Source organism: Atta cephalotes, assembly GCF_000143395.1.
Source record: "Atta cephalotes unplaced genomic scaffold scaffold00033, whole genome shotgun sequence".
Taxonomy (NCBI): domain Eukaryota; kingdom Metazoa; phylum Arthropoda; class Insecta; order Hymenoptera; family Formicidae; genus Atta; species Atta cephalotes.
This window is the reverse complement of record NW_012130097.1, coordinates 2,954,205-2,972,664: the sequence shown is the minus strand read 5'-3', so window position 1 is coordinate 2,972,664 and position 18,460 is coordinate 2,954,205. Positions and strand designations below refer to the sequence as shown.

The following is an 18,460-nucleotide window of genomic DNA, read 5'->3' as shown; positions in this document are numbered from 1 at the left end:
GAGAGAGAGAGAGAGAGAGAGAGAGAGAGAGAGAGAGAACTATTCGTTATTTTAGAGCTGGTCGCTTTGCCAAGAGGAAAGTCTTCCATCGAGTGTTTTCTGTTTTGCGATGCGAAATAATCTATCGAGTGTTTATCCGGCTCTCTTCTCTGGCGTAAGAAACCAGAAGGTAGAACATTATTCGAGATATTTCAAAATTGGCATAAGGACGTAGCAAGACGTGTTGGTTTCCATCACATCTCGAAGTGCAAAATAAATTAAGTTCCTTTTTTATTTGGCTTTTTAAAAAAATTATCTTTTCGCCGATTGTATTTACTGAAAAAAGTAATACGTAACTTGTAACGCATCGACGAATTACTTTTTCCAAGCAACGAATAAAGGCTTTTCATGCTGACACTCATTTTCTTAAGGGTACATTCAAACTAGAAGCGTCAAGCGTCAAACAGCGAGTAGCAGCGAAGCGATATTTTTTACGGCACTGCTGGTATCGCCTCACTGATTAGTTTACTGCTCACTGTTTGACGCTTGATGTTTCTAGTCTGAACGCATTCTAAAAATAACGAGTTATAAATAAAAAATTAATAAAAGTTTTTCAGTAATAAGTGACTTTTCCAACTAGTATAATATTTTCTTTTTAAATGTTCTGTAATCATTATGTTACGATTTTTTTTCAATGAATTATGACGATTTAAATGAACAGTAAATTTTCAAGTTTTTCTTCAAAAACTTTTATCTATCATCGCACCTGTATTCTATCGCAATAATTTGAGTTGTCTGTATTTCTGTAATGTATTTTTTTGGTATTAAAAAAAAGCACTTTTGATATGAAAATTTTACTTCTATAAATTTTTTCAACATTCTTTAAAAACTTTTTTCGATCATTAATTTAATAAAAATTATTAATGGTTGGAAAAAGATTTTTAAAAAATTACAATATATGAAGCATATATAAACGTTATAATGATATTTTTCTCTTTTAACTTTTTAATTTCGAAGTTAAAAAATATTTTAGAAAAAATTTTTGCACAATGAAAAATTTTACATAACGAAAAAAATTTAATATTTTTACGAAAAAACATCGTACCAATTTTTCAAGAAGCATCTTGAAGAGCTTAAAAACTCTATTAAAAAGTGTTTATTCGTAAAATTTTATTCAATGATGTTTCATTCAGATACAATCTTAAAAAATAATAAAAAGTCTCAAAAAATATCAATTTTTAATTTTATATAATTTTGAAATGAAATGTATAGAGATAAAATTCAAATTTAAGATAAAACTCTTTTCTCTTTAAAATGCATTTTTTTAAATTTTCTTATGATTTTTATCATTAAAATACTTCAAATACTTTTCGTGCAAGAATATTGCAAATTTATGAACGATAGTGTATCTATATACAGTGGGTCATAGAATGGTTACAACACTTTTTTCGGAACTCAGCTTTGCTCATCGGCTGAACGTAACTGGTTAGATCTAGTAAGTAAAAATCAATCGCTCCAGTGAGTACTTCATTCTGAAAAAAGTGTTGTAACCTTTCTGTGATTCACTATGTATAGTTGTAAATACACGGAGAGAATTTTTTATCATATTTTATGTTAAAAATTTTACCATGTTTAATAATAATTAAATTTCATTAAATTTTAATAATATTCTAATCACGACAAATGATCAAGATTTAGGCTAACTTATATTTTCTGTAATTCTGCTATGAAATATGTTGAAAAATAATACTATTAACAATACGATTTTTTTCGATTAATAATATGATTTTTTTTATATAAATAACAAAACTTATGACTTCTATTGCGCTTCATGAGTGTAACGTAGCAACGTTGCAGTACCATATATATAGCTCTTAAATAATCCGTAAGAAAGTATGTAAGTACAACAATTGAATTTCTAAGCGAGGTAGTGTGATTTAGGAGTCGGTACAATTTTGGTAACTTTAACTACTACAAGAAATAATTTAAGCATTTTAATGCTCAAATTCGGATTCTTTTACAAATTATGCAACATAAAAGAAAAAATGTGTATTCTTGGGCGGTCTTATCTTAAATCACGATTTTTTTTATTTTTACTCGCGTTGTTAGTGAATCATGTCTGCATTAGAAGCTTACAAAATTTTTTCATGATTGCATTTTTCATTTTTATAATATAAACATCTCAAATAACATAATTAGTTATGTAGAAGTAAAAAAAATCACAATTTACATCGTGATATTTATAATTATTATGTGTATATAATTTTTAATATCATTTTAATATCAAATTTTTTTATTTCTAAGCAGCTAACATTTTACCTATTTGAGGCGTTTCCGAGATTCTCATTTTTATATGACAGAAGCTCAATTGTCAAACAGACCTTGCAAGCTCGTAACGCGGATAAGCCAGGATTTGCTTCCGTCATGTGAAAGCCCGGCTGACTTGTATCAAGAAGCGACCTATTTCAGGAAAGTCTGTGACCCATTTTCTCTTCTCTTCGGCATCATGGCCGTCGCGCCTAGTTAGGATATCATGCGTATTCCGCACATGCATTCGTTAGCAGAAATCATTTTTGAAGGATCATGTGTATGCGCAGTTCGACTTTCCACTAAATAATGTAACTTTAGCGTGTATCTGAGTACAGTACGATATTGCAAAAACTCCGTAATTTGTTCGCTTGTGACGGTATTTTCGAGGATGCGCACAGCGGCTTAAAAATAGCCCGGAAATTTACACGTTGAGTCAGCAGCTTGAAGTAGATCACATTCTACTCGCGCTTTTGGTACATTTAAGGAGGTTCGAATCTCCATTTCACCGTTCTTATACGAAATGCATCAAAAATTAAAACACATTGTAGAATAAATATAATAAACATAATAAACATAATATTCAACATTGAATAAACGAAAAATATTCGACGAAATAATATTCGATATTGAACAAACAAAAATAAAAAAAATTTTCTTTTAATAAGTACAGAGGGTAAAAATAATAATCGAAGAAGATCGATTGACTGCAGTCAATATATATTAAATGAAAGACCTTATGTTAAAAAAGAAAGAGAATAAAAACACGAACGTTCCAGGATTATGACTTGGTTGTGCAACTAGTTGCCTAGCGGAACACGAGCAGTATCGATTTGGCACTGTTTACGTATGTCGTACGACTTCAATGACTTCTTGGCGATACGGCACGCGAATCACAAATTGCAGAAATCAAGATAAATTTCGAAGTAATTTAAATAAGAATTTGACGATTACATTTGGATAAAGATCGGTTATGATTTATTTTTTATTACAAAGCTACGAAGAAAAATGAAGTTTGAAACGTGCGTTCTGAATAATAAGATAAAGATGCAGAAAGCGAGCGTTTTTTCTTCAAGAGTCTTTGGAGGGATTGTCCGTAACTCAGATTAAGATTCATTCATTTCCGGCGATGCGTAACGCGCACAGAGACTTCTTCTTTGTAAATAGAACTCTGTCAACCAATTAACGCATGCGCGTCTTTCATATGCAGGGACACTCCACTTATCTTCATTACTCATTGAATTCATCATTGAAATACTTTTCCCAAGTTCTCACGAGTAATAACTATACACGAACATACATTTTGAATGATTACAAACATAACTGGGTGTTTAATTGATATAAAATGGAAACTATAATATTATATTAGCATCTCTATAAATATTTAACATGGATATCTACGTTATTTTAATTTATAGAGAGATATCATCTAGAAAGTGGATTAAAAATATAATAGAAAATGAATGATAAAATTGTAGTATTTACAATTTCAAAGGAAATAATTTAAAATAATTTACTTTATTATAAATATTATATGAAGTACTGCAGACAGCATCAAAAAACTAACGAGAGAAAATATAATAAGATATACATATGTGTGTAAATCTTCATTGTTTTCCTATTGAATTAATTTCCACTTTTCAAATACGAATAATATTAAATTGAAATCACACATATATTGATTAATATTTTCAAAATAAATAAGTAAGGAATAAAAATAAGTAAAGAAATTCTCTCTTAGAATATGTTTTCAATGTTGTGAACTTTCTCATGTACATATAAACTTTCCTGTTCCTATCACCCGGCGAAATATCGACCTTTTCTTGATTTACGACATCTCTATGTGTTCCTAGTCGTCAACGGATAGACTATCAGCTGCCTGAATATAACTTGTGAAAAAGTGCGTGAAAGTTAGTGCGAGGGTACCATCTCGAAGGGTTAAAGGGTCAAAGGCGGACTGAAAGTGGAGGACAATGTTGCACTCACGATTGACTATATATTATATCGAGCCATTTGACATTTTTAGATTCCCAAGTAACGACCGGCACGAACTCGCCCTGCTTAGCTGTCTGCCTGCCTTGCTTATCGTTTAATGACGTGTACCCTAGCTCTTAGAGTACATAATGCTGCTTTTCCCTTCGCGCCCAATTGATTATGGGGGTTATGACTGGGTAAAAATATAGGTCACGGATGATCTCGCATAGATATACTGGATGTTTCATTTTAATTAATGCATTAAAATATCTCGAGAATGAGACATGTGTATGAAATTGAAAAAAAGTTTAGTCAGATAAAAGTAATTCGGTTCAAGGGAGACGTATTTTGGTTACGTTGCTTTTTTCTAGATGGAAGTGCCAAAAGTTATAAAGGTCACCTCCACTTTTTTGTGAAAATGAAATTATATGATTTTTTTACATGATACAGTTACGACACAGAACCGTAGTTGTATGGCTCTTAAAATTTTTATGTTGAATTTTTAACATAAAGTAATTATTATTTGAATATTTTGTTATAATAAATTAATTCAATATTTCTTCGTATTAAATAAAATATAAAATAATTTATGAGTGAGAAAACGAATAATATAAGAATGTAGGTAGTTTTAAAATATACATTCTGAGATATAAATAAATAAAATGTATTAATGTAACATATTGTTAATTTCATAAATGTTAATTTCATTGACGAAATATATTTCCACAATTTGTTTCCGAAGTGTGACATTTTTGTATTAATTTTTTACATAATATTTGTGTCACTTTCTAACATCGCGTTAAATTAATACAAAGGTTTAGGTGAATTGTTTGCATATGAAATGTATTAAACATAACATAAATTTTTCAATTATGTAGAATAGAATCTAGATTTATGACTAAAATTAAAGTAAATGTAATATCTTATTTATATCGAAATTTTAAACCATACAGGAAATCTCAAGGAAAAGAGAATTGTTGACGAAAGACAAGGGAGAGTACACATTATGGATTCGACCTAGTTTCATGATCTGTACTGTATACGAGCCACTGGTTATAAGGTCACGTAACATGGGAATACATGCATGCGTTGCGCCGCGTGTTGTCACAGATTCATCAAGCTGTTGTGCGACTGCGTAATCGACTTCATGTACCTGGACTAGCCAGCAAGTCTATTGTAATGCGCAGCGCTATTATAACGATAACAAAACTTCTGCGTTAAGAGTTGCAGAATAGATCTGCAGGCTTCCTGCGCTACGGTACCTATAGAATGAGAGAGAGAGAGAGAGAGAGAGAGAGAGAGAGAGAGACAAAAAAGATACGAGAGAAATAGATACAATACTCAATTAGCCTTCAATTACAAGATATCTGAGATGGCTATGTTTATCGCGATGATAAGTTTATTGCGTTCGAAGCTACCTTTATTACCTGAACTCATTGATCTGTCGAGATCACGACTTTACTTAATTCAAAACAATTAATGGACATTTTATAAAGGAGAAAATGGTATCAATAGAGATGTTGTCTCTATAAATTTTAAATTAACAAATGTACAAATTAAGATTCGTTAAGATATTTTTAATTTTGAAATTTATTAAAAAAAACACAAAATATCGAATTTTTATTGCAGAAAATTCTCTAAATTGTTTAATTTAAAATATACTCATTCAAAATATACTCATTTAAGAATTTTGTTCACATCCTATAAAATTCACGGGTACAAACAAGCAATATTCCATCTGTGATAAAAAATTCAATTCTTTGTAGATAATATTCAACGCTATTACTGTCATAGCTCGCGATCATTATAGCAGCAATATAATCCATTTAGCAACGTTTATTTGCATTTATCGACGCGTAATTGGTAATTGAGGATAATGCGAGGACCTGCACGACTAAATTTCTCGTGAAGAAGTTTAATGAAGATCAATGAGATAGAGAACGAGCGTTATTCAGATGAGGAGGTCGAGGGCAAAAATCATGTCATGAGGCTCAACGGCTCGACTATGCCGCACCGTGTCAATCCATTTCAATTAATTTTGGAACTTTTAAACATTTCGACAATATAATTAGAAAAATCAGTTTGAAAAGATCTCATTAAGTAATCAAAAATGATGGTTCGTTAGTATAATGATAAAGTAATTTAATTAAGTTAACATAAATTGCACTATATGTAATCAAAGAAGCTCAATTACTTACGAGAATATTAACAGGTACATTCTGATCTATTTATTAATCTATTATTAACAAGCGCCGCTTGAAGCGCGCATACATTTATGAGGATGAGTTATTATTACCCAGTTTATGGTAGACGTATTTTTCTCACACATGCGACAAGAGAAAGAAGACCCGTTGAAAAATTTACGCCACGATCGCCGCCATTGTCCCAACCTACTCACTTCTTCGAGATAAGTCTCGTTGCATCGTTTTATGCGCGACACGCCCTCGTAAATATGCTTTTCTTCTTTATGAATGTGAGACGGTTGCTCGAAAGCAAATGCAATAAAACTACGTGCCCAAAAGTTATTCTGAACATAATTGTAGAAGACTTTAAGAGCTGATTCGTAAAATAAAATTTATTATCGTAACGAATCAAAAATAATTTCTTCGAATTAATATGAATAATAATTTATAATTTTTTTATAAATTTTTAATTCTTTACGGAAGAGATTACCACGATATGTTAATACACAGTGATTATACGATGAACAAAATTAATATGATTAGATGCCATTAGATTAATAATTCAAGATCAACAAAGTTCGCTTTGGTAACTATTCAATATGGTTAATGCATATTTCTACGGTTAATTAGACAATTAGGTGATCGTGACGACGAGTATCCCGTAAGGTTTTAAACTTTTCTAAGGTAGGTCATGGTTTCCGAAGACAAAGTCCTCTGGTCACAATCTTTGGTACGCTCCGATTTGGACGCATTTGAATTAAAAAAAATTTCGCGACTCTCGCAGCTTCTACGATATGAAGTGGAAAGTATGTTCGTAAAAGTTGCGGCTTTTTTATTTCGAAGCCAATTTAAAAAACGAGTCGAGCATTGACCTTTAACCCCCTACGAATAAGATACATTCAGTTATACATTCAGTTGGAATGATTGAATATTGAAATAGTTACTGCGAAATTATTAGGTGTAGTAAAAAGAAATCCATTATTTTTGCATGAAATTGAATGGAAAAATAATGGATTTCTTTTTACTACACCTAATATATAAGAAAATAAGAAAATTTATATAATATAGCTAAAACAGAGAAAATGGCATAGACGCGTAATAAGTATAGGCCGCTAGAAATATACAGATGAAAGCAAGATGGCACGCGGAAAAGTCAATAATTGTAAACGGTTTATTATTTTTCTTTCTTTCGGAGAGGGAGGAGAGTCAATTTATACGCGTGAGTTTTTCTTCGTATATTTTTCGGTCTCTTTACCAATATAAGACGATTTGCAAGAATTAAACATTATATGTACAGAAGCACAAAATTACGTATCAGTTTTTTGTGAAGATAAGAGATCAATTTGCGGTTAAATTATTATTAAGAAGTAAAATATCAAAAAAAAAAACAGAGGTGAAAAACTCTTCTGACTCATGAGCATCATGTCCGAAGTCCTTCATCGCGTTTCACAATTCTACGATTTCCACTTATTCAACAAGGACCTTGCAGCGATTAAGGATTGTATTTTCATACTCCGTGGGGAGTATGTAAAATAGTATACGCAATAGAAGAAAAACACTGGTTTCACTAGAGCACTGCATTCGTTATTTGCGAGGTCGTGTCGCACGTTTTGCGTCACAGATTGCGGTCAGATCGTGTGGTCATTAGAGGATTACAACAAGTTATAGTAAATTTTCCCAGCGTAGCCCCGAGAAAAATCGCGCGTGACACGCATCCTCGCCCACGCACGTGTTGAATAAAAAGAAAGAGAGAGAGAGAGAGAGAGAGAGAGAGAGAGAAGGGGAGGGGGGGGAGAGAGAAAGAGAAGAACACAGATTTCAAAAATTAAACAATCGAGAGATGGATCTTGATTTATCCTTCTGACTCACTCGTTGAGCCTGACCGGGGAATTAATCCCAATCAATAGAGATCCACACGCAGAAATCACCGCACTGTTCACTGTGCCATATCATCGGCCTTATATCTCACACTGTTGTGATCGCGTTATCACTGTATCATCGGGGATGCGATCCTGAGGATCGACGTTGCTCGCGATCGGCTGCATTCGATGACATGCGGGATAACACGAAGGGCTAGAAAGGGAGAAAAAGGCACAAGAGAATGAAGGAGATACAGAATGGAGGAGGAAAAGAGACTGATCAACGAGAAGGGGATACTACAAAGATGGAGAGAGAGAGCGAGAGAGAGAGAGAGAGAAAAAGAGAGCGCGCGCGAATATCCGTCGATGCAGCCGACAGCACGACTGGCGGCAGCGGCCTCACCGCACCTCTGCACATCCACCCACGCTATATCGATCTCTGCCGTCCTCCGTTCTCGCGCCCCTCATCTTCTTTCTTGCTCCCTTCTCTTCGGTACTTGCGCGCATTAGGAACGGAGTGCCGGAGCAGTGCCGGTACCGGGCGCTGCTGCGTTGGTATCAGCGATATTTGGCGAAGCTAGTGCATTGAGATGGTGGTGGTACTGGTGGTGCTCTGGCGGTAGTGGTGGAGGTGATGATGGTGGCGATGGCGGCGGTGGAGAACTAACTTGAGCTCGGACCGATTATATGCACCGCGAGGATATAAGGCGTGTGTATGAATGGATGAAGAAACTGCGATGTATTCTTGAGAATTGGGTAATAGTAACGTTGGTGGATAGAGTGAGTGGAAGGATGCATTCTGGATGTACTAGTGTTGAAGGTATGGATTTGCGTATTCTTCTCGTCTACAGATTTCTCGACGAAAATTCAAAACCGGAGCTTTTCCGATCCAAGTTTTTCTTTATATTTTCTCGACTTTTAAAGTTTCGATACCTAAACTTGTTATATTATTGAAATCGTATGATGAAAATGTCCAATAAAACTTATACGAATAGCTTATATGAATATCGGTCAATCTCTGTCATGCAAAGAAAAGAAGTAAAAATTCTATTAAATCCTTAAAATTTTTAGATATTTAACGAAAAATTTTGTATAAAACTAATTTTTTTCATTAATTTTTATAAACACAAAAGTATTCGCTGGAATATATATAAAAATTTTGCAAATGTAAATTTCAATTTAAATCAATTTTTGTATGATTGCAGTATTGTGAATTATATGAATACACAAATTCCTCAATAAATCTATAATTATATAAATTACAGATTCGTTGAGGAATTTTACACATACGATGATTTCATGTAGATAGGTTTCGTCGCAAACACGACGTATGTTCGCTTGCATTAGCAATTAGAGACTTCGTACGACATATGCACGATTTTACGTAACATTCTACTGAATAATAACGTTTATTATACTCCTATTAACTTGAATCTTCCATCGCAAATCAAATTCGCTGCAGGTAAAAAATGTAATGCTCTTTATTTGCTAATTTTTTTATAAATATAATGCGCTGTAGAACCGTGCGGCAATCAATCGAGTGTCAAGATATTAGATGCTATTTTATGCATTTTTATCATACAACAACATGTGTGAGAGGATTTTCTATCCCCTATAGCCAATCAACAGGCTTGAAAAATTTGTCGTACAACAAAAATGTACAAATAAAATAGCGGTCTTAGAGTTGCATAGGAGAAAAGTTTAAATCGACAACAGAATAGTAATTCGACGATTCTTTTGACGCTTCTTCCTCTTTCATTCCAGCGTCCATTTCGGTGAATTATATAAGAACTGAATGAGGATTCGCTAAGATACTGCAAAGAATAAACGCAAGAGATAACATCCACGAAGGATAACGAAGTTTTGGAATAAATATAATTTTTATCACAATATCCGAAATTATTTGAAAAAGATATTGATATTATGTGATTCTGAATTACTCTGAAGATTTTACAAAGTTTGTAAGAAAATTTAATAACTTTGGGTGAAAATTATATGTATATCAGTATTGTATATATGTGTTACATACAAATATAATTAAACATGTATACATGTTTAATTAATTAGAATTTATATTTAATATGGTGTGAACACCTATTAAATATAGGTGCTCACCATCTTTACCTATTGTTTAACTCATATATTATCTCTTTTTTAACAAAAGGAAATCGGAATTTGCATGTAATATGTGCGGGCCAGACGGCATGCCATAATGTCGACAGCGGTAGAGACAGTTTTAATGCGTAATAGTTACACTGTATCACGAGCAGGCAGTAACCACGGAGAATCATCGTAAACAGTTCGGTAGTGCGGTAGTACGTCGATAGAGACATAGAGGGGCATGGTGGAGCCGAGAGAGAAAAGAACGTCACTTCCGGTCCATTAAGATCATCAAGGGTCGTGAATCGTGCATGGGAGGCTAATTATTCTGGAGACAGTGTCTCTCATTTCTCATAATTTTTGCTCTCCTTTTTATTCCTTTATTATCTAATCATTTTAAGATTTTTTTTATTCACAAAATAATGCCTCGAAAGATGATAAAAATCATCAAAAAATTCATCACAACGAGACGAACAATTAAGATATCCTTTCTGGAGATGATGTTTGCCATCTTCAATGATTTTCGAACGTCTCTTCCCTGTTCTGATGCTTAATTTACTTTCCAATAATTTCGTAAGTTTTGCGTTCATGAAGAAAGCAGAAGCTCATTAGGTCGCGTGGGACACATTTCTTTTCAAAATGATTCTTAATTGGAATTTCTTCAATATTTGGCGATGTTCTAATTTATCTCATAATCTCTGACAATTGATTAAGTTTTTATTTGTAAGACTAGATTTTGTCTTACCTGATTTGCGTGTGGTAGGCAGGTGTGGTGTGCTCAGTGTGCGTAGTCAGAAGTTCTGTGGGATTGTTGGCCATGTTTATTGGGAGTCCTGTCGAATGCGTGATCGGCTCTAGCAAGAGAACACCTGGCGTCGCCGGCGATGGTTGTGGACCTAACAACGAGACACGTACTTTTTCTCTACCTTCGCTGAAATTAAAAGAAACATATGTATTAATATAAAGATAAAAGAGAGATATGTGTTATATGTATTTATAATCGAGCATTATAATTAGTACAATGTGTTTTTTTTATTTTTCTTACATTATCTTATATTTTTTATTTCTCTTTATTATTATCTTATATTTTTCTTATATTAATTATCTAAATACAGATACTTTAAACAAAATAGTATTTTTAATAATTACTACACTGCAAAGATGTTAAAAAATAATATTTATATTTGGAAAATCGGCAGGTCTCGAATAAATTTTTCCACGAGGCCAGCCTTGCGAAACTCATGGAAAAAAACTAAGCGAAATTTAACGATTTAACTTCCGCTTTTATCGCCACGCCTCCTCGCGTGTCCTACCCCCCAGGAGCGTGCAGCACCCTCCCTTGAAAACGTCTCTTATGCACGCATACGTATGATTCTCACGTACAAAGCATCTAATCCGATTGGCTAGAAGGTAACGATTAACATATTGAGTGTTAAACAAATTTTCTCAATTTCCATTAAATTGTATTAAAAGATTAATTAAGAAGTCTTTCAGGAGTCTCTTTTTATACGATTTAAAATAAATTTTGTAGATTTAACAGTCTGATTCTTTCTAATTAATTTTGTAAGAGTTTAAATTATAGGTAATGTATGGATTATAGGTAATGTATGCGTATATAAGGATATAGGATAAAATTAATTAATAAGAAAAATATAATGTCCGTAAATATAATACATATTTTAATATATGTAAATTTGACTAACTTTTATTAATGTTAAAGATATAGCGAATTCGGTTGAGCGCACTAGTATACATTAGATCCATATTAAACCGTTGTACTGATTTTATTTTAGTGTAAAAGTGAAATGCAAATATTTCGAATTATAAAATACACATTTTTCCTAACAATATAATAAAATGAATAGAAGATTTGGCGATTTAATCTGTTTTTCTGTCTTTCTATCTGTTTTTTATATTAAATACACATTTTTATATCAACCTATATACAATGGCTTTAATGTACACCAGTGCGTACTGAATGCGTCCAATCGAATTCGCTAATAATTTGTACATCATATGTACATAGGTATATATAGATACAGTATATTTAGGTAGAGATCCGACTTTTCACGGAAGCGAGGTCCACCACACCACCTCCCCTTTGCCAAGGGACGTTCAACTTTTCACGCAAAACGAGGTCTATCCCCTTTTCTCCCTGTTTAGAGGCGTTCGACTTTCCACTAGAATATCCCCAGAGGCGAATGACTTTTCCCTAGGCAGAGGGAGGAGAGATGAAATGGATCTCGCTTCGCGTGAAATATCTCCTTTATTCCGTTTTGACATAAAAAAGAATAGCATTATGTAAATTATATAGCATATATGTAAAATATAGTGAAATATATATTTTTTTGTTTAAAAATTATGTTGCTTTAATAAAAATTATTTTATTAATAATTTTTTAGCGGATAACGATCGACTAATAAAACTTGTCGGAGGTCAGGATCTGTATAATGCAAATTTTAATTGTGTGTGGTTATTATATTAATTTAATATAAAATTAATATAAAATTGTGGTCTCTCAGATCCTGACTGGCATCCGTGTTTTTAAAATCGAGGTAAATAGATTTTGGTAAATATACCAAAAAGGAATCTCCTTCCGATGATTTTAACTTTGACACATATTGTCACGTAATTTTGATAACATGTGTAAAGATTATTGGAGTAGAGCACCCTTCGGTATATTTTTACCTAGATTTTGTAATATTTTTATTTTGTTATAAACTACACATACATGCACGCATACAGATACACAATATACAGGGTGTCTCACAATCACCGTACAATACTTTTATAGTATTCTAGATTATAACAAATCAATTTTAAAAGTTAAACATGTAATAATAGATGTCTAAAACATAAAGTTACAATTTCCAAGCTTCATTGCACAAATCAATACGAAATGGAAAATGTAATAAAAAATATTTAAAATGATACCATTCAGCAACTTTTCTCTACTTTGCTAAAATAAATTAAATCTGTCGATGTGATATCGTTATACATGTAGTAACAATTTTAATTCTTCTAATAAAAACCATAAGAATATTTTACCGATGAGTTCGTATCGCACGCAAATTCATATCGCGAGCGGTAGCTCGTCGTCTGTATTATCGCTCGTCATTTGCACGATAAAATTCCGACACGAGTATTTCGAGCGCAATATGATGAGTCATTCGCCGATAAAAATTGCGTTCAACTACGAATACAATTAAACCAGTATTTATTTTTCACGATAAATAGGCCACCATGGCACTTTCGCGCGCACGCATGCTCGATAAACTACTGGATGCTTTAATAGGTTAATCTTTATTCACTTCTCCTCACTACTCGAGGCTCGAATTTATTCACTTTGATGGATGCATACTTGTGATACTGCAATTTATGTCGAGGCACGTCGAATGTGCGATGCCAAGCACTTATATTCAGAGCATCTCTATGAGTGTTTGGACGTTATTAATTGAATAACTGAGAAATTAAACGACATTTTATCCGTTCCCGCTACGTTAAAAATATCCTCAATTAATATCTTGAATTAATATCTATGAAATATCTTCAATTGCATTTTAGTCGAATGTATCCTTATATTTATCAAAGCGTGGACTCGTATATTCTTTGGTATTCAGACGCTTGCCTTAATATAGGTCACGAAAGTAATCCACTCACGAATAAGAATTGCCAATTCTCCGAAAAAGATATAAACGATCGCGCCGAAGCCTCGTCGAAACATGTATTGAGGGAGTCATGATCTTGTGCAATATCCTGTCGGTTGCGTAATCGACCAAAACGAGTCAACGGGGATCAAGCAGCGGTGTCGAGAGGAAAACGAAAACACGAGCTGGACGATGCTCGGAATCGGTTCCCGACGGGAACTATCGGTTCATCGACCGTAGAATCGATCTTGCGTGTCGCGATAACGATTGTTTCTTACGTTATACCTCTCAGGAGATGAATTTTTTACTTTTTCTAAAAAGAATTTTTATTATCTTTCATCGGAACAACTTGAAGCACATCTTGTGTAACTGAAGATTCTTGAAAATTAAATTCTCGCTTTACGTTGAAATAAAGTAAGCCATTGCGTAAGTAATTTATTTATCTGTAAAAATAGTTTGCATACTCTATACACAGACACATACTATTGTTATTTACGCATTGACGGCTGACAGCACCCGTGTCTGACGTCATCGGGTAGTTAAATACCTTGCAAGAATGATTCAAGCCTTGACAACTCGTGACATCATCCTAATCATCCGACGCCACGCTCACGATCAGATTTTATACAATACGTTATTTTTCCCGGCGCTATTCTGGATGATACATTGCGATAATTCGCCTATCAATTTTTGTAATGATCAGGAAAATTCAAAGACTGTATATCTATTTATTCAAGACTGGATACGCATATTAAAAACCGGACCAGAAAACAAAGATGTTAAAATTTCACAGCGCTGAATATTCTTTTAATATTGAAAGTTAACACTTTTAATATTAGAAGAATCGAGCGGATATTATTAACTGTTTCTATTTTGTTTAGATTAATATGATATGTATAGAGAATTCTGAATTTTTTTCACTTTTCAATATTATGTCTTTTATACTGATGAATATTTAGTTTTATGTTCATCAATATAAATAGGACATAATTATCATTCGTATAAAGAACATAATTATCATCCGTATAAAGAATTATTATATCAATTTTTTTCATTTTTATAGTAATTCATTCGCTTGATCATTTTAGGGAGTTGGTACACTGAAAAAAGTTGTTAACTTTACTAAATATGTTTAGTTCGTAGTTATTATTTAGTTCAAGTATTTATATTTAGGTTAACAAAATCTCGTAATTTAAAATCTTATTATATTTGTTTAAATTAACAAATATTTGTTTGACAGCTCATGACCGCTACATTTAGTTGTATCAATTAATATTTTTTTGAGACAACAATTTTTTTTCTTATTATCAGTGTACATATAAATATCGTTAATATCGTTGATGAGATTTAAGCAGATGCCCGATTCTTAATAACATGATTCTTAGTGACAATATTGTTATATATTATCGTTGCGCAAGTATTAATACATATAGTAAAAAAGCTGCGCAACGGCAATACAACGATATCAAACTGTCATTGAAAATTATAGAATTGAAATATAAGTTTTAATTTTAATTGAAGGGACACTAATTCAAGAAATCGTAGAGCAGAAATTGACATAATATGATCCTCCATAAGAATTTATATTCATGTATAGATATTTTTGTTGCTAATTATATCATATATTCGCTCTTCGAGAAAGAAGTGTATTCTATTGCGACACTTGAAATTAATAAATGTCAAGCTGCTCGCCGCAAGGTTGCAAAATGACACGCTGCTGCTCTAAATATAGACGCAGACACACTTGTGTAAAATGTGAAAATTTTTAATAAAAATCGTATTTAGCAAAAATCGATAAAAGAGAGTTCAATATGTTACAGAATTAGTAAACATGTCGTGTCAAATTCACTCTTAAAATTCTAAGCGAAATTGTTAATTGTGCAATATAAACTGTCCTTTCAGTTAACTAAGTTATTTTTTTTTCTAATTTAATTAAGTTATTATGTAAGTTCTTCTAACTGCCCTTATAGATTTAAAAATTCTTGTCTACAATTAAAGTAAAACGATATTTTATATATAAATTTTACACTTTGTACGTATAAAATAAATTTTGAAAACAATGTTGAATTTTTAGAATTAGGCTTATTGTTAGATATTAAATCTCATCTGACATATGAGAACACAACCAATAAAAATAAATGCCTTTAACGATCTAGTTGGATTTTAAGTGCTTGTATAATTCTATGTGAATTTATATACTACGTATATATGTAGTTCTTTAAATGTATGTAGTTCTGGGTGTCGAAATGAGTTTTGAAACGCAAACTTTACTAAATTACCGTAGTAATATCACAAGTTAAATTGACTATCTTATTGTTAGATACTAATATGAAAAATCAATGCTTTAGAAAATTTGTGTATACATGTGCGTGCGATATTGATAACAGTAGTGATGTGTCGATGATGCATTTTAAATTGTATGTGCGTAAATCCTATTGAATTTGAACTTTAGAATTCTCTTAACTCCGTTGATTATTCTTTAAGAAAAGTAGAGATAACAAAATTTTTTCGCAATATTTTTACATATTCGAAATGTGAGACAGATATACATAAGATAAATGGCCTAAAATCACTACTATGAAAGACGTAAGATGAAAATAAAATCGCCGCATTTATTTATGCTGAATGCAAAGCACTTTAAAGACGATATCCAGTCGACACACGAATGATCATTAGAAGGTCCTAAAGATTGAGTTATTAAAAAAGAAGAAAGGTCAGTTTTTCAGTTAAAGGCAAGTCTATTTTTTCTGCGCGCGTGGGGCATGACGTTTCCAGAAGAATGGGAAAGAGAATGGCTGCAATGGAGCAAGATAGTCTATTACTATAGTGACGGGAAGAAATCTTCTTTGTCTTTTTCCGTGTCTTTTCATCAACAGTCACGGCACTGATACCGTCGAAGCGCGAAGAAGGCTATTGGATACTTGCAGCGCGTTCTCGTATCGATCTCTCGCCGTTTTCTATTGTTGACACAGTAACTATTGTCGATTCTGTGGATGGCGGATTCGTGACAAAATCTTAACTCTAATTCTGTTACAATTAAAGAGAGATCGACGACATCTAGGATGTCCCAGGGAAAAATCACGAGACGTGATTATCTTTTGCTTATTTCAATCACAATCACAATATTTAAATCACACATACTTTTCTCGAATTTCATTTCAGCCTACGAGCGCTCTGTGAGTTCGAGGGCCATTGCTTATTCACCACCGATACTTTCCATCCTCGTTCACCCCTGGATGGATAACATCGGTTGCCTGTCCCTTTCGCTATCTTCCCGCCAGATCGATGGGAGTCCGCTATTAGGAACAGACATACCGGCGACACGATTCGATCGACGGTAACGCGACCTTTCGCCGGCACTTGATCAAGAAGACGAATATACAGAGCGAATCCATAAATGCTGCTTATCACGAAACGAAATAAGAAAATTGTCCTTAATAACATTAACTTTCTTGAACTTCTAGTTACAAATCGTTCTACTGTAGATTGTAGATTTTCAACACCTGGTAGACAATTTATCACAGAACTATTTAAGTTGGAATTACACATTCTGAATTATGAATTTCTTTCTTATACAATAGATCTAAGATAGAATTCAATTTTAATATTAATAGTCTTATAGATATATTTCAATATTAATAGTCTTGAAAAATATAAGTAATCTTAGTAACTTCAAAACTACATGACAAGTTAGACGATTTCTATATAATGACGTAATTTTGGATTTGCAATACCTTACATCGCGATTTTATTAATGCAAGCAAGTGATGTTGCAAACGTCAATTAGTGATTGCGTATACGTGTACACTATGTAAACTGTCCTCATCCATAAATCTTGTAGACAATGCATATTTCAGATAGTTCAGATAGCGAACGCTAGTAATATCCGAAGAGGTGGAAAGTTCAACGAACCTTATCAGATCTTTTTTTTCAAAGGTAAAACGAGCTAAATTTATTTCTTTAACATTAGCCTTTATGGGACAAATAATTATTTGTTAATTGATTCAAATATCAAATTATATAATTTTTTCGCAAAAAAATTTTCATTTAACAATAATTTTCAAAAGTATATAAATATTCGCTTATATTTATGCAAAGCAGCTAAGAAATTAAACCAAGATAAAAAAATCTTTAAACGAGTCAGAATTAAGTGATTAATAATATAAATTTATTTACGTTGTGAGTGACATAAGATTCACAGAATGTTTCGAACTTTACTCAGTCCCCTTTAGCCGTGAAAAATTATAATGAAAAATATTATATACGTTTCTTTTGGAACTAATTCACAATTATCTAAATTATCTTCTATCTTTAGCAAAAAAAAGATTTAAAAAAACTTATACTGCGATTCTTTCCATATTCTGTAGTGAATTGAAGACGATTATATAAACTATTAAAAGTATTTAAAAAA

General features: G+C 32.5%; 1 protein-coding gene across 1 annotated transcript in view; it reads right to left on the bottom strand.

Moving 5' to 3' along the window:
* The window catches only part of LOC105621382, a 40,768-nt gene that overhangs the window by 8,653 nt on the left and 13,655 nt on the right, over positions 1-18,460 (bottom strand). Inside the window, exon 3 of the mRNA XM_012202849.1 lies at positions 11,148-11,333. Within this exon, the coding sequence (XP_012058239.1) occupies positions 11,148-11,333 (186 nt within the window). The remainder of the gene's footprint in view (positions 1-11,147; positions 11,334-18,460) is intronic.